At 46.0% G+C, this 17,500-nt stretch overlaps 1 protein-coding gene across 1 annotated transcript in view; it reads left to right on the forward strand.

The window, feature by feature from the left end:
• Positions 1–17,500, forward strand: part of LOC147031292 (POU domain, class 2, transcription factor 1-like) — a 244,250-nt gene that overhangs the window by 139,768 nt on the left and 86,982 nt on the right. The window contains exons 8-9 of the mRNA XM_085871924.1: positions 1,553–1,846; positions 1,986–2,127. Of these exons, the coding sequence (XP_085728050.1) occupies positions 1,553–1,846; positions 1,986–2,127 (436 nt within the window). The remainder of the gene's footprint in view (positions 1–1,552; positions 1,847–1,985; positions 2,128–17,500) is intronic.

Here is a 17,500-nt window from a genome sequence, read left to right on the forward strand (position 1 = left end):
TTGTGCTTCTGACATTTCTTCATGCAAGCACTTGGGTTTGGTTGGAGTCCCTGCAGAGTTTAATCATCGTAACTTTCTTTGACAAACAGCATAGGAATAAACTCGCCAGTTCGCAGGCCAGTGGCCACCACTCGAAGCAGACCTGTGCAGAAAATCTTTGGTTCTGTTTTTTTTTTTGACTTGTAGGCCCAGCATGCGGCGGTAACCGTCAGGAGCGGTTGCATTCTATTGTCACGGCTGCTTTCCATGCGACAATATCTTGTGAACCAAGAGTCCCAAATAGTTTATTCAAAACTGATGTACGCATGCTTTTGAATGTCACCTCCAGAAATACAATGTCAGCCAATTCAAAATAGGCCGATAAAATCATTGCTTTCGAGAACTCCACGCCGTGAGACGAGACACCGTGCATAATTATTAATGGCGTGCTCATGGCTGTGCTCAACAAAAATAATTCAAAAAACTTGAGGCCTGGTAGAAGTGCAAACTTTTACAATCTGATCATTTTGACTGTGGGTTGTCATTTCAGAATCTCCTCCCACCTTGTAACGTGAATAATTGCAAAGCAAAATAAAATGATATGGGACAGTTGGGCATCAAATGTTGGACTGGGTTCTTTTTAGCATTTCAGAATTAATTTTGACACACTGTATATTTGAGGCTATTACATTTCTCAGAGAAACGTCCAGTTTGAAAAATTCATCAAATCAATATAAAAACAATATGTGCAGGAAAAATGTTTAAATAATTAACAGTCGGTTCATCAAAAGCATTCGATCATTTGTTAAAGATGTCACGATCCTGAGGCTCTTGGTGCACTGGATTCAGGTTCACACAGATATTCTGTGGCCCTGGTGATTATCTCACCTCTCTGTGTTGTCTTACGCTTTAATATTCTATTGTGTTCATGCAGATTACCATGATCACTTGTTGCCTCTGCCACCAAAGCTTGACGGACGTGATATTTTTACCCGTCTGGTTGTTTGTTTGTCTGCACTGTGTACGGGATATCTCAAAAAGTTGTGGACAGGTTGAGTGTGTGACGAGGTCAAATTGTTTAGAGTTTGGTGAAGATCCGTATCTAGATTCGAGAACTATAGATTTTTTGTTTTCATTGATTCTTCTCCATTGAGAGATAGGGCCAAAAATGATAGGCAGGATGGCATGATATCTCAAAAAGTTTTTGACTGATTTGGACAAAACTTGGGGGAAAGGTTGGATGTGTGACGAGGACTAAGTGATTCGATTTTGGTAAAGATCCAGATCCAAATTTTTTTTTTTAATTTTAAAAGTGATTCTTCCCCATTGAGAGATGGAGCCAAAAACTATATATGGCAGGATATTTAAAGTTGCAGAATGATTATGACAAAACTTTGTGTATGAGTTGGGTTGGTGACGAGAACAAGCCGATTCCATTTTGGTGAAGGTCCAGATGCAGATCCGGCCCATCAGTGGGATACGAAACGTAAAGCGTTCAGCTTGGCGGAGGTATGCGCTACACCGAGTACCATTCTCGCTATCCTTAGAATCACCGCAATGCCTTGATGCATAACATGACCTTTACTTTGCTTATCCTCTGAGTATGTATCTTGTATTATTTCCACTCCTTGGTCTTTCACAGGCTACTGTAATGCCTGCTTTGGCTCGACAGTCTCTTGTAAACACTGGAGTGGGAGGGGTTGGGGGAGCTCTGGGGTCGCTGCGGCTTTCTGGAACTCATCAATCCCCACCTAAACGTGGTGACCCCCCTTCTGTACCCACACTGGAGGAACCAAGCGATTTGGAGGAGCTGGAACAGTTTGCCAAGATGTTTAAACAGCGCAGAATCAAGCTGGGATTCACACAGGTCGTACCCCGTTTGTATGAACATCCACAAAATTTACAGTCATCTGTAATGACCTAATAATAGTTGTTTCATCTTCTGTCATTCAGTATTACTCGTTTGTTTATTTTGCTCTGTGTTTTTTTTTTTTTTTCTTTCTCAGGGTGATGTTGGCATGGCGATGGGCAAGTTCTATGGAAATGACTTTAGCCAAACGACGATCTCACGTTTCGAGGCACTCAATTTGAGCTTCAAGAACATGTGCAAGCTCAAACCGCTGCTAGAAAAATGGCTCAATGATGCTGGTATGCTGTCTGCACAGTCGTCACAAGCCACTTGCATCATAACAACCGGCTCTTCTCGTCATTTAAATGATCATTAGATATGTCAATATTTCGGTTGGGCAAATACTTTAGATATGTCAACGTCATGAATTAAAAAAAAAAAAAAATTCATGACAGATCAAAAGAATAATGTCTCAAAAGATGATATGTTGTGCTCAATTGCAAATGAAATTACAAATTTTTTTTTAATGAAATGAAATGTTGGCTTGTTAATCGGCCTGAATTATAATCTTCCTGATGGGGAAATCTGTGTTCGCAGTCAGCTCATGATGTAATTTTATGGGGAAGATTTCCCATGAGGAAGAACTATTTCTTAGATGAGTACTCGTTATTGTTATTGACAGAACTTGATTGTGGCAGTTGGCTGTAAAAATGGTTGATGGTCATGGAGAAGCTTCTGACAAAATATCAGCAGTTATGGATTTCCTGTGTAAAATAGAGGCGAAGTGAGCAGACCGAAACTATACATTTATGGTATAATTGCTTTGTCAATGTGGCCAAATGTCGTCGACTCAAATGCCTAACAGTACCTCTTCACTGGAATGGTAACCGTGAATCCAAAGTCAATGACGATGTAAGCTTGCCAGCTTAATTCTTGGGGGGAGTCCACTCGATTTTGATGGATGCCAGTGAGCCAGCAACGCATCCATGGATCGATTCCCTTCCCAAGTGGTGGGTTAGCTTTGCTAAATACAACCAACTGCTACTGCGTGTAACCCTTGCCTCAAATGCTGAATTGTGTCCACCGTCTTTGTCTCTGTCTGTCTTGGTCTCTCAGGTTTATCGATTGGCTGGCAATATGGGCTTGAATCTTGGCCCAGCGAGAAACTGTCGTTCTGGGTCTTGCAGGCAGCGCAACACATCAGTGTGTGCCCTGCCTCAGATGGACATTAAACTGGGCATCCCATCTGCTCGCATGAGTCGGTGGACATTAAGGATCCCGTGATGTCCTTCATGAAAGAGTGGGCGAGCTGTCGCCGGGACCCTGGCCAAAGTTCCAAATTCCTTCCATGACCTACAAGAGGGCGATGCATCAGCAGAACAGCCACACACCTCCAGTGATGATACTCACAGCCTTGTGCTGGATACGAAATATGAAGAATGTTTATCTCTGCCCATTTGCTGCTCTCATGTGCATCCTTTCTGCTGTGGGAGATTGAATCCTCTGCAGAAGCAGTTGCTATCAAGCAGCTTGCTTTCTCATTACGGGTGGCGAACCCGAAAGAGAATTCTTTGGTCATTTTGCAAAGCCTGATCAAGTGTGGGCTGATACTTGTGCGAGCCAGTTAACATCAACCACATAATCCTCAGCCTGAACCCTCTAACGTTTTCTTTATTCATTCCTGGTGATACCTTGTCAAGTGGCTGCCTGGTGTATGCTCCCAATCCATATCATCTCTCACCTCAATCGGCTTCATGGGAGACTCTGCTTGAGATGTGGAAGAAATAACTCATTCCATACCCCCAAAGCTCCTGTACCCAACCCATTATTTTTTTGTCCCCACCTTTCCACCTCTTACCCATTTCCTTTTGGAAACTTTGACTTTTCAGCGATAGAGATAGGGAATGGTTTCATAAGGCTTGACGATGCGTATAGACAACACCAGTGATCATATTTTCGAAGAGGTGTGCAAAAATGATTCTTCTGAGCTCCAGGCCAGAGTAAACTACCAATTGAAAGCATACATGTGGAATCCATCATTGCATTTGACATCAAGCCCTCCTCGTCTCCTTGTCTTTCCGGAACGATTGTCTAATGAACTCGCCATCGATTTCCATCGTCAACTACTGGAAAAAGTTTCAGTTTCTTCAATTTATGACCCTCATCACCTCTCTTAGGCTGACCATATATATCGAAGTTGACTTCTAAAGCCAACCGAAGATGTGGTTTTCTCTGTTGGGCTAATTTCTTGCTTGGGGAAACTAAACCTCTCACTACCCACGAGGCCTTTGTCTTTACCTCCAGCAAGTACTGGTCTATCCTACAGGCTGATGTCGCTGCTTCAGTTCTTTTTCCTTGATGCGATGGAAAGCTTTCCACATAATTGGCATTTCCCATAAAGACAAAGCACATGATCTGCTGCCGGACAGGTTGGTGACCTCTGTTTTATACCGCCTCTCTTTCGGTCTCACTTCCTTTGATCCTCCAATTCTCAACAGTCCGTCCATGATCCATGCAGTCTTTCACAAACCCTCTCTGTTAAACTTCCAAAATCCAACATACTGCTCACCCAATTTCCTTTGCTGGTCTTTGTTTGGTTTTTTTGCATGTATAGTCGAGGCTCTTGGAAGCGCTATTACATTGAACAGATCAGGATATAACAGAACAAAAGGAACAGTAGTGAGGGGATGGGGGGTGGGATGCCAACAGCAGAGATGAAGGCCAAGACAGAGGGAGACGTGGACAAACAATGGGTGTGGGGAAGAATTTGGGGTGGGGCAGGAGAGGACGCATGGGGTGGACAAGATTGATACAGAAGGAAACTCTCAGGAGACAAAACTGGACATTTTGAAGGTGGAGGGATTGGGGTGGGGGGAATGGTTTAACGAGGGGAGAAAACATCATGGTTTTGCACTGGGGACGATCTGAGATGGTGGTGAAAAGCTGTCTTATTTTTGTGTATGCCAGCTAGGCTGCCGGGTAGCAATCATTTTGTTGGGGCATGACTATGCCTCTGATGCTCTGCCCCATACCAGTACACTGGTACTCATTCTGCTGACCTCGGAAAGATGACAGGCTGAGTCAACCCCACCTGGTGTTAATTCAGTGGCCAACGGGGCTTGAACTCAGGACCCTAAGATCTCAAGCCAGCCACCCGAACCACTAAGCCAACACCAGGCTTAAAAGCTGTCTTGAAGACCTGGAGGGATGAATGAGATTGAAGAGAATGTGGACATTGATTTCACAGACATGAAAAAAAGAGGAGCGAATGGGTGGAGGTCAGCCATCCATCCATCTATCCATCGATTGGGACCATACTCTGTGCAGAGCGTTGATGCTGCCTGGGCAGTCTCCTTGGCTATTGGGCACACTTCTGGATGGGTCGTCACTCCGACACAGGAGGTCGGCAGTGATCCTGAATTTAGGCTGTTGAGCAGAGGGTGCAAGACCAGAAAGGAGATGGGAGAAGACAGAGATACCACCAACCTGCCAGTGATTGTGAAGTGTGAGGCCCACTGACTCGGCTTCATCCAATAAACTTGAAGGCCTTGGTTTCCATGGCGTCATGCTGAGGAAGATGTGAGGCTGGGGAGCCAGCTCAGAGGGGAGAGCAGTACTCCATCAAGCTGTGGATGAAGGCCTTGTTGGTGGATGGAAGCTCAGGTGTGTCAATGAAGGTCTTTGTATGATGCAGGATGCTCAATCGGTGACTGGCTTTGGAGGCGAATTTTGAAATGTAGTTTGCCCAAGAAAGATCATGGCTGATAATGAGGCCCAAGAGTTTGAATGACTGAACTTCCTCAAGAGTTGGGAACCCCGCTCTGCACCCCCACCATCTTCTTGAGAAAGTAGATGGTTGGGTGAAGGGCGATTGCCAGACCGTCCTTTCGGAGAAAGAGAGCGAGAGTGTGAGATTTGTCTGGATTGAAAGACATATCCAAAGTGTTTGGCCAGTTTGTGCTTTTGTCAAGGTCTGAAGACAGGGAGGAGGTTGCAGCCAGCCTGTCTGAACGATGAGGAATGTCACGGCGGAGGGTGGAGTCATCAGCAAACAGACAAAGATGATTTTCCAGATTCAGATCATTTGTGAACATCAGGAATAGGACTGGGCTCAGAACACTGCCGTGGGGCACTCTGGCCTTGACAGGGAGAGGAGATGAACGTCATCAATTTCTTAACATATTCAAATTTCACTCCAGATTTCAACAGTTATTTAGTCCACATGACCCGATCCTCAAAGCAGCAATTATATTTCGATCATATGTTTTAATTAGTCCATGGGAGTAGATCGTGGAAAATCGCATCATATCTTTATAATGCATGAAATTGCTCCAGCTACTAATTTGAATACTATCGCACTTCCAAAAGTGATGTGGACAACGATTCATAGGTATGAAGATCAGACATTCAATGATATGAGTGAGGAAAGTGAAAAAAACATTTGATCGCTTTGTCGTAAAGAAATTGTTGCGGATTTTTCTAAGTTGAGACATTGTTAGGCAGGCCAAAAAAAAACAGGCGAATTAAGACCCCATCGAGAGCGGGGTGGCTTTGGAGGTGCCTGATAAAGGATATAATTAAATAATGTAATAACTTATCTTCAAAAGGGGTGTTTTAACTAACCCCAATTTTTACCTCCGCCACCAAAGGTGAAGGAGGTTATGTGTTCACCCCTTTCTGTCTGTTTGTTTGTTTGTGTGCAGGATAGTCCAAGAGCATTAGGTCAAAATAGGCCCTAACCTGGACATTTTTGGTAACAAGCTGATTTTTTCAGGATAGGTCCAGGAATATGTCTAGAATAACATACTAAAAGTCCTCATAAATCCTCCTTGAGCGTTTTCCGCAATCCAAGATGGCGTCCAAAATGGCCGCCTCTTCTGTTTTTCTCATAACTTTGCAAGCAGGTTTCCCCAAAACACACTTTAAATGTCTACATATATGTTTTGAAGTATGAGGAACTCATTAGAATACATCTTAAGAGATGCTGAAGCACGCAAGTACCAATAAGACCTCTTGAGTTCTTCCAAAAGTACAGGCAGAAGCAGATGCCGACACCCTGATTGTCTCCACAGCACTAGCACTGGCAGAGTCAGAACATGTGCCAGTTGCTGTCGTTGGTACGGACACAGACTTACTGGTAATGCTAGTTGCTCGGGCAACCTCTTCCACAGATGTGTACATGCTATGCCGCAGTAATCCTGTCACGGTCTTCAACATTCATGAGATTCAGCATGCCATAGGGGACACAAGAAATCACTTGATGTTTCTTCATGCTGTGACGGGATGTGACACGGTCTCTGCGATCTATCGTCAGGGCAAGCGTAAAGCTTTCAACATGGTGCACAAGAAGCGGGACTACGACTTGCTGGATACCTTCACAAACAGTGGAAGCACCCATGACGAGGTGGAAAAAGCTGGGGAAGGCTTCATTCTTAAGCTTTATGGAGCCAGCAGTTTTGAATCTCTTGATGACTACCGTCACATCGCATACAAACGGGCAATCGGTCGCAGTTCCCTGAGTTCATCCTTTCAGCTAGAAAGTCTACCTCCAACTAGTGCTGCAGCAAAGCAACATTCATATCGCGCCTATCTTACCGTCCAGGAATGGATGGGTAACTCCTTATCTCCAACAGAATGGGGCTGGCGATTTCAGGACGGGACTCTTACCCCGGTAGAAACAGACATTGCTGTTGCACCCGACACTTTGCTGAACATGGTGGCATGTGGGTGTAAACCAGATGGTTGCAGAAGCATGACATGTAGCTGCAAGAAACTTGGGCTCTTTTGTACCTCAATGTGCAGTAAATGCAGTGGTCTCAATTGCAACAATACAGCACCAACTCTTATAGATGCCGACGATGATATTACCCCAACTTCAGAGGACATCAACATTGAAGATACAGCATCTGACGATGAAGACAATGACTGATGCAACTAGGTGTGTGCATGCGTAAGGTAAAGATTCATCTGAAACTTTTGAGGTTTGAATCTCTAGCATGATCTTGTTTTGAATGTCTTTGCCTCTTGAAACAGGCGAAAACAGCAGTGTGTTGATAAGTGGCGGACATTTTGAGCACCATTTGAATTTCAGAAAGAACTTCAGCGGTTTTATTGTTTCCTTTGTACTTCAAAGTATCTGAATGAGTTCCTTATTTCTCAAGACATAATATATTTAGAGATTTAAAGTGCATATTGAGGTAACTTAGTCACAGGGTCATGAGAAAAACAGGAAATTGCAACCATCTTTGGCGCCATTTTGGATTTTGGGACTAGTTCAAGTAGTTCTATTGGTATAGATATATTGTATTGAGTTCCTTATACTTCAAAACATATGTGTAGACATTTAAAATGTGTTATAGGTAAACCTACTTGCAAAGTTATGAGAAAAACATGAAATGGCGGCCATTTTGGACGCCATTTTGGATTGCGGAAAACGCTCAAGGAGGATTCATGAGGACTTTTAGTATGTTATTTCACACACATTCCTGGACCTTTCCTGAAAAAATCAGCTTGTTACCAAAAATGTCCAGGTTAAACCCTAATGCTCTTGGACTAATATCTCAAAAAGTTGTGGACGGATCCAGATGAAACGTGTTGGACATGTGACAAGGACGAATTTTGGTGAAGATCTCGATCCAGATCCGGATCTGCCAACAAATTTTTTTTAGTGATTCTTCACCATTGAGAGATCGGGCCAAAAATGATAGATAGCACGATCTCTCAAAAAGTTTGGGGATGGATTCGGACGAAACTTGGTGGACATGTTGGGTGTGTGACAAGGAAGGATTGATTCAATTTTGGTGAAGATCCGTATCTGGATACGAGAAGTATAGATTTAAAGTGATTCTTCACCATTGAGAGATAGGGCGAAACTGCTAAACTCATATTTAGCACGATATCTCAACAAAGTTGTGGCCAGATTCAGATGAAACTTGGGGGGGGGCAGGGGGCAGGTTGGGTGTATGGCAACGATGAATTGATTCGATTTTGGTGAAGATCTGGATCTGCACACGAGAATTATTTAATGATCATGAAAACTTATGAACTATAATTATTCAGTAAAAATCTGTCAGGTTATCATTGTCTGGTTGAAAGATGATTCCCCTCAACTTGTTGTTTGAAATAGCTGCTTAATCAACAGTGCTATGTGTTTGGGACAGTTAACTGTTCCCCTCTCTGCTTTTGTTCTGCTACTCCGTAATAAATTTTACCATAGTCTCATACAATTGCATGCGACTCTGGTAAAGTTTGTTACTTTTGATGCGTCGGTATTTTCAAAGTTCGCAACTACAGTATGTGCTCGATATACTGCACTGGTAAGCTGGAAAATGCTTTTCCAGCAGCAGGAGTGGAAAATATTGAGTCACTGGATTCTTAACATTGACGGTATGTGAAATCCAGACACAATCGGAGAATTGACCTATCTTACCCTTGAAGAACTGACGGATCATATGGGCAATAATCTCTGAGCAGCCACACCAGTAGAGCAAGCTCCAAAATCCCATTTGACAAACTGTTGTCTTGGAAAGCTTTTCAAAGGTCGACGAAGAGAATGCAGAGAATCACCTGTTGCCCAAAACATTTCTCATGTCGTTCTTGCTGTGTGATCATGATCCCAAAACGATTAGTCAGGCAGCTTAGGACTGGATTTGAGATGGATATGGACGTTCCGGACAAAAGCGCCAATTTTCCCCCACGTTACCCATTACCTTAGCTTTCCAGTTTTTACAGGAACCACTTCCTCTGAATACATGATGCTGGCCATCTTGGATTTTCAAGATGGCCGCCATGTCAAAACCTATATCTACCAATAGCTGTCTGAATCCGGATCCGGATCTGATAATTTCAGTGATTCCTCACCAACGAGTGATCGGGCCAAAATGATATATAGCACGATATCTCAAAAAGTTGTGAATGGATTTGGATGGAACTTGGTGGACAGGTTGGGTGTGTGACCACGACAAATTGATTCAATTTCGGTGAAGATCCGGATCTGGATACGAGAAGTATAGATTTAAAGTGATTCTTCATCATTGAGAGATCGGGCCAGAAACGATATATATATATATATATATATATATATATATATATATATATATATATATATATATATATATATATATATATATATATATATATATATATATATCACGATATTTAACCTCCGCCATCGAAGATGGACGGAGGTTACTGTTTTCACCCCTGTCTGTTTGTTTGTTTGTGAACAGTATTACGGAAAAACTCTTGGACGGATTTCGACAAAACTTGGTGGGGGATTAGGTATGGTCCAAGGATCATGCCATTAGATTTTGGACTTGGGCTAAAGTCCAATATGGCCGCTATGGTGGCCATTTTGAAAAAATATTTGAATTTTTGTTGTTGCATTTCCACATGTTTTAAGTGATTTCCAACCAAACAGAAAAAATTGTTAGAGAAAAAAATAACAAAATTTTGCAACTTTTTTCAAAAAAAGTTTCGATTTTATTTGAAAAATATTTGATTTTTTTTTTTGCATTTCTACATGTTTTAAGTGATTTCCACCCCCCCCCCCAAAAAAAAAATTTGTTATAGAAAAAAATAATTTTTGCACCTTTTTTTTTCAAAAAAATTTCGATTTTTTTTTTGGGCATTTCTACATGCGCGTCGATCTAGTTTAGTTTATTCAATCGTGGTTCAGTAGAGTCTGATCCGTTTTGACCAACAATGAATAGGATATCAGGTTCACTTCAGTGACCCAGCAGTATTGGCGGCGGAGGTTTTGCACTCTACCGAGTGCTCCCCCTCTAGTTCAAAAATGTATTGGGCCCGATGTGTTCTCTTGGATCAGGCATTACATGGCAGAGGTATGAGTGCTACCGCGTGCCCTTCTAGTTTTTTTATGGAGCGTACAAATCATTATACTCGTGCTCTTCAACCTGAATAGGACCATATTTGAATATACTCAAACAAAAAAAACAACTTGAGGCTCAAGATTTTGTTTTAAACAAATTTAACTTGCAGTGTGCACACAGGTGAAAAATAATAACAACAAACTTTTTTTCATCAACAAGATTTTATAAATTTATTTTATAAAAGATTGATGAAGGTAAAAAAAAAAAACAGCTTGATGGCTCCACATTGTGTCGTACAGTAACCCATCCCACTGCTAGGCAGATTACAGATGTGTCACTCTCTTCTGATCTCAAATTTCTTAGATGCTGGTCTGATAAAAAGAACATATCCTTCAATCTTGGAAAATCTCACTGTGTCACTCTGTATCTCAGGAAGAATCATCAAACTTAACCTACTTATCGATTTATATGGTCAGCCATTGGAAGACATTCAATCTCTTGAATTCCTAGGTCTCAACATTAACCATGACCTCTCCTGGACCATCCACATGGCAAAGCTGGCCTTCAAAGCTAGTCATAGACTGAGTATCTTCCATCATTCCAAGTCTTTGTTTGGAAAATTCAGAGCTTGGAAACTGTCTACAAGGCCTTTTATCCATAGCTCAATGGAGCACTGCTCTTCCTTATGGGCCGGTGCCCCAGCATCACATATCTTTCTCCTGGATACTGTGGAATGCAAAGCTCTCAACATTATTGGAATTTCCTGTGATGAGGCTGAAGGAGGTCTGTTGCTGTCACATCACAGGGCAGGTCTGCGGTCGCTGTATTTTTTAACCTCGGCTTCTCTAACACCACTCTGTCTGCTCGCTCAGTCCTCCAACCCTCCCCAGCAGCTCCAGGATGCATGTTTACTCCAGTAACCCCCGTCTGGTTAAACTTCCACAACCAAAGCAGACTGCACATCTCAACTCCTTTGTTCCTCACTTCTCCCATCTATGGAACTGCCTTCAGAGGCTGTTCTTTCCCATTCTTCCCTCCAGGGCTTAAAGAAGTTAGTTGGTGCACTACCATTTCATGTCATACCCCATCCTACTGACTCCTTGTATTTATTCCCCCCATTAAGCCTCCAGGCCAACCCTCTAACTTGCTCGTTTCAGTGTTTCTTCCCCGCCGCGCTCTCTCCCTTTCCCGTTTGTTTATTCCTTTGCCGGTTGTGCCCAATCGTTGCCCTCGTGCCCTGCTACCCCACTGTCCAGTCAACCTTGCTCTTCTATGAACCTGTATCCATTTTGTCCGCCCCATGCATGCGTGTTTTGCTTCCTGTTTTTGTCTGTTATCTACTGATGCGTTTACTGTACTCGAAGAAAAAAAAATAATTTAAAGCAATGAATTGGTGAAAACTCGTTAGCAAAACTTATTTTGGTTTGTTTTTGTTTATTTGAATAACTTTTTTTGCTGAAGCTACTTTACTCTAGCACTACCTCTTTAAACAGCACTAAATATTCACGTCTTCTTGTGGGATCGGTTGGCGAAGGTTTTTGGCCCTTCCATGAACCAGTTGGCTCGGCCTGAATTTTGACTGCAAGTGACAGGAATATGAAATTTAGTTACGATACTGGCAATAACTTCACCTGCTCTTCGCTAAGGACACCATTAGGATCTTTAACCTCCACTAACTATTTCTAGCAGATGTGGCACCTATTATCACGTCCGTCCGAGGGACAGCGCACACAATGAGGCCTCACCATGCAGGCGAAACACCAGAGTGACAGTTTATATCCGGGCCGACATTCGAACCTAGGTGAGAACAGCTGAGACACGAGTGCCCATGTCCCGAGGATATCCTGCCAACTCGTCGGAGCTACTTTACTGTGTAATCAAATTGGTGAACGTCGACTCGGAGCCTCCAGTCATTAACAAATCAGTCGACATGGCAAAATGGTTGTCATACCTTGTAGACATCGACAAATTTAACATGATAAATTGAAACATGTTTATTTTGCATCCCTTGTCTTCATCTGTTTTGCCCCTCAGCCCTACTGTTGGCATGTCCCCCTTCTCTTTCTGCTGTTCTTTTTTGTTCTGTTGCGTCCTGATCCATTATGTGTTCTCCCTCTTCCACGAGCCTCGACTCTGTATGCAAAAAAAAAAAAAAAAATGGAAATTGAAATTGAGCTGTGTAGGATAGTATTATATTAGATAGACATCTCCACAGGGCATAGCCAACAAAGGCATGCATGAAACTTGCTTCCAGTCCATTTTTCCAGATTGATGGAATATCTTTCTGCTTTTTCACCGCATCCCATGTTTTTTTTCACATCCCAGCGATAGATTAGGTGCATGAGTATTTATGTTCATCCCTTGTGTGGCTTTGTTTGTTTGTCGGCAGAATAAATGAATAACGAGGGCAGCTAGAATTACCAAATTTGTGACGGAGCTTGATATTTAAATGTCTCGGCCGAGTTCATCTTTGAGCTCACAAGGAAAAATATAGAATCAAAAGTGGTACACGACTATATTTACTCACACCGTGGCCACGCAACAGTGTAGTTTAGTGCTCTCTGGGGCGGTGTTTCACCAAGAGAAAACAACGGCGTGAGTCAGCACCTCCATTGAGTGCATTCTCGTTGTTCACTACAGCCACGTGCTATCTGTTTAGAAAATGAGGCAATCCTGGGTCAATGGACAAATTTTATGGCAGTTTCCATGCCGCAGCATGACAGTGCCAGACTCACTTCATTTCTGCAGTTTATATTCTCTAACAGGATTTAGTGGAGCTAATGTACATGCACACACACACGCACACAGACGAATACGAATACATGAGACACAACACAGGACTCTTAGATGAGACAAACACAGCCACTGAGCTTGAGAGACGTGCTGTCACTCCCTGGCACTTGTGGAATGAAACTTGTGGGGTTCCAGCGACATCACAAAAATGGCACTGCCCTTCTCACTGCACTCAGGAGGGCATTTCCTCAGGAGAAATTTATTCCACCCCATGGCTGCCAGCCTATGGAGATTTTCTGAGCTGTAGTAAACTTGAAAGAATTTGTGTGGCCATTGCACACTGTCCTCTTTGAGTGGTGCTCTATGGTAATTACCTGTGCAGATTTCTCCTGGAAATCGATGGTATGTCACACAAGTTTCTGTGCTCTCTTTCTCTCCCTTGATAATTTCACACAGGACTACAACAGGAGTCAGCACTTGTGTTCTTTTCCTGATTGAAGTTTGGAATGATTAATATTTGCAAGGATTTTGGAGAGAGAGAGGGGGGGCGGTAGAGGGAGCAAGAGGGGGGCGGTAGAGAGAGCGAGGGGGCGGGAGAGAGAGCAAGAGGGGCGGGAGAGAGAGGGAGAGGGGCGGGAGAGAGAGCGAGAGGGGTCGGGAGAGAGGGAGAGGGGGCGGGAGAGAGAGAGAGAGAGGGGGAGGGGCGGCAGATAGAGAGAGAGAGGGGCGGGAGATAGAGAGAGAGAGAGAGAGAGGGGCGGCAGATAGAGAGAGAGGGGGCGGGAGATAGAGAGAGAGGGGCGGGAGATAGAGAGAGAGAGGGGCGGGAGATAGAGAGAGAGAGGGGGCGGGAGATAGAGAGAGAGAGGGGCGGGAGATAGAGAGAGAGGGGGCGGGAGATAGAGAGAGAGGGGGCGGGAGATAGAGAGAGAGAGGGGCGGGAGATAGAGAGAGAGGGGGCGGGAGATAGAGAGAGAGAGAGGGGCGGGAGATAGAGAGAGAGAGAGGGGCGGGAGATAGAGAGAGAGAGGGCGGGAGATAGAGAGAGAGAGGGGCGGGAGATAGAGAGAGAGAGAGGGCGGGAGAGAGAGAGAGAGAGAGAGAGGGCGGGAGATAGAGAGAGAGAGGGGCGGGAGATAGAGAGAGAGAGAGAGGGGCGGGAGAGAGAGAGAGGGGCGGGAGATAGAGAGAGAGAGGGGCGGAGATAGAGAGAGAGAGAGAGAGAGAGAGAGAGAGAGAGAGAGAGAGAGAGAGAGAGAGAGAGAGAGAGAGAGAGAGGCGGGAGATAGAGAGAGAGAGAGAGAGAGAGGGGCGGGAGATAGAGAGAGAGAGAGAGGGGGGGAGATAGATAGAGAGAGAGAGAGGGCGGGAGATAGAGAGAGAGAGAGGGGCGGAGATAGATAGAGAGAGAGAGAGGGGCGGGAGATAGAGAGAGAGAGAGAGGGCGGGAGATAGAGAGAGAGAGAGGGCGGGAGATAGAGAGAGAGAGGGGCGGGAGATAGAGAGAGAGAGAGGGCGGGAGATAGAGAGAGAGAGAGGGGCGGGAGATAGAGAGAGAGAGAGGGCGGGAGATAGAGAGAGAGAGAGGGGCGGGAGATAGAGAGAGAGAGAGAGGGGCGGGAGATAGAGAGAGAGAGAGGGGCGGGAGATAGAGAGAGAGAGAGAGGCGGGAGATAGAGAGAGAGAGAGAGAGAGAGAGAGAGAGAGAGAGAGAGAGAGAGAGAGAGAGAGAGAGAGAGAGAGAGAGAGAGAGAGAGAGAGAGAGAGAGGCGGGAGATAGAGAGAGAGAGAGAGGGGCGGGAGATAGAGAGAGAGAGGGGCGGGAGATAGAGAGAGAGAGAGAGGGGCGGGAGATAGAGAGAGAGAGAGGGCGGGAGATAGAGAGAGAGAGAGGGCGGGAGATAGAGAGAGAGAGAGGGCGGGAGATAGAGAGAGAGAGAGGGCGGGAGATAGAGAGAGAGAGAGAGGGCGGGAGATAGAGAGAGAGAGGGGCGGGAGATAGAGAGAGAGAGAGAGCGGGAGAGAGAGAGAGAGAGAGGGGCGGGAGATAGAGAGAGAGAGAGAGGGCGGGAGATAGAGAGAGAGAGAGGGGCGGGAGATAGAGAGAGAGAGAGAGAGAGAGGGCGGGAGATAGAGAGAGAGAGAGAGAGGCGGAGAGAGAGAGAGAGAGGGGAGAGAGAGAGAGAGAGAGAGGGCGGGAGATAGAGAGAGAGAGGCCGGGAGAGAGAGAGGGAGGGGGCGGGAGAGAGAGAGAGAGGGGCCGGGAGAGAGAGAGGGAGGGGCCGGGAGAGAGAGAGAGAGAGGGGCGGAGAGAGAGAGAGAGAGAGAGGGCGGGAGATAGAGAGAGAGAGAGGGGCGGGAGATAGAGAGAGAGAGAGGGCGGGAGATAGAGAGAGAGGAGAGGGGCGGGAGAGAGAGGGAGGGGGCGGGAGAGAGAGAGGGAGGGGCGGGAGAGAGAGAGAGGGAGGGGGCGGGAGAGAGAGAGGGAGGGGGCGGGAGAGAGAGAGAGAGAGGGGCGGGAGAGAGAGAGAGAGGGAGGGGAGAGAGAGAGAGAGAGAGAGGGAGGGGCGGGAGAGAGAGAGGGAGGGGGCGGGAGAGAGAGAGGGAGGGGCGGGAGAGAGAGAGAGGGGCGGGAGAGAGAGAGAGAGAGAGGGAGGGGCGGGAGAGAGAGAGAGGGAGGGGCGGGAGAGAGAGAGAGGGAGGGGCGGGAGAGAGAGAGGGAGGGGCGGGAGAGAGAGAGAGGGAGGGGCGGGAGAGGGAGAGAGAGAGAGAGGGAGGGGCGGGAGAGAGAGAGAGAGGGAGGGGCGGGAGAGAGAGAGAGAGAGAGAGGGAGGGGCGGGAGAGAGAGAGAGAGAGAGAGGGGCGGGAGAGAGAGAGAGGGAGGGGGCGGGAGAGAGAGAGAGAGGGAGGGGCGGGAGAGAGAGAGAGGGGGCGGGAGAGAGAGAGAGGGAGGGGCGGGAGAGAGAGAGAGGGAGGGGCGGGAGAGAGAGAGAGGGAGGGGCGGGAGAGAGAGAGAGGGAGGGGGCGGGAGAGAGAGAGAGGGAGGGGCGGGAGAGAGAGAGGGAGGGGGCGGGAGAGAGAGAGAGGGAGGGGCGGGAGAGAGAGAGGGAGGGGCGGAGAGAGAGAGAGAGGAGGGGGCGGGAGAGAGAGAGAGGGGCGGGAGAGAGAGGGAGGGGCGGGAGAGAGAGGGAGGGGCGGGAGAGAGAGGGAGGGGCGGGAGAGAGAGGGAGGGGCGGGAGAGTGAGGGAGGGGCGGGAGAGAGAGAGAGGAGAGGGGAGGAGGGAGGGAGAGAGCAGGATCAGATCTGAACAGATCAAAATACAATGAAAGCAGATTGGCCAAAAAGTTGAACCAAGGCAATTGCATGAAAAAAAAAATCATAACTTCACATTTTCAGTGAGCGGACTGGACATCGCTGAGGCACCGCATGTCACCACACTGTATAATTCCATTAAATTGTACTGCAGGCGTGTGTGGCATGAATGTTGTGCTGTACCTTAATCCATCGACCTGTTATTACAAAAGAGAATAGGATGTATTTTTGATTGTTTTTCGCAGAGTGACAATGTGCACCACCTACGGGTACTCTTGCACATAAATTAACACTGTAAGTTGCGCAGGGTAGTGCAGGTGACTAAACTGCAGCATTCATAATACCTCATTTACATTTCGCCAGAGGTTTACATTTACCTGGAGTCTAGCTTTATCCCCTTACACTTCATGGAGGTATTTAAGTGAGAGAGGGAGTTGAGTGGAAGTGGTTGGTTGACCCCCTTATACCTCATGGAGGTTAAGGAGGCTTGTGAGAAGAGGACTTGCAAAAGTGGGGAGGGAGTGTAGGTGAACGTCCTACAGATTCATAGGCAGGCTGATTCATCAATGTGTTAGTCGTCCCTCAGATGAACGTAAAACTGGGGTGTGTTCCATTACCAAGCAGCTTGTAGAGCACTCGCCAAGTGGATTAAGCACTCAAGCAAGCACTTCAAAGAATTTGTTTATTAGGAAGAGCTGGCTTGACAAGCGATAGCAAGCTGATTGGTCATGGGACGCACCTGAGCACCTTCATCAACGCAAAAACTGGTGTAAAATATGAAGGAAGTCCATGACG

Source organism: Eptatretus burgeri, chromosome 2, assembly GCF_056783735.1.
Source record: "Eptatretus burgeri isolate ZD-2024b chromosome 2, Ebu_testis_v1, whole genome shotgun sequence".
Lineage (NCBI taxonomy): Eukaryota > Metazoa > Chordata > Myxini > Myxiniformes > Myxinidae > Eptatretus > Eptatretus burgeri.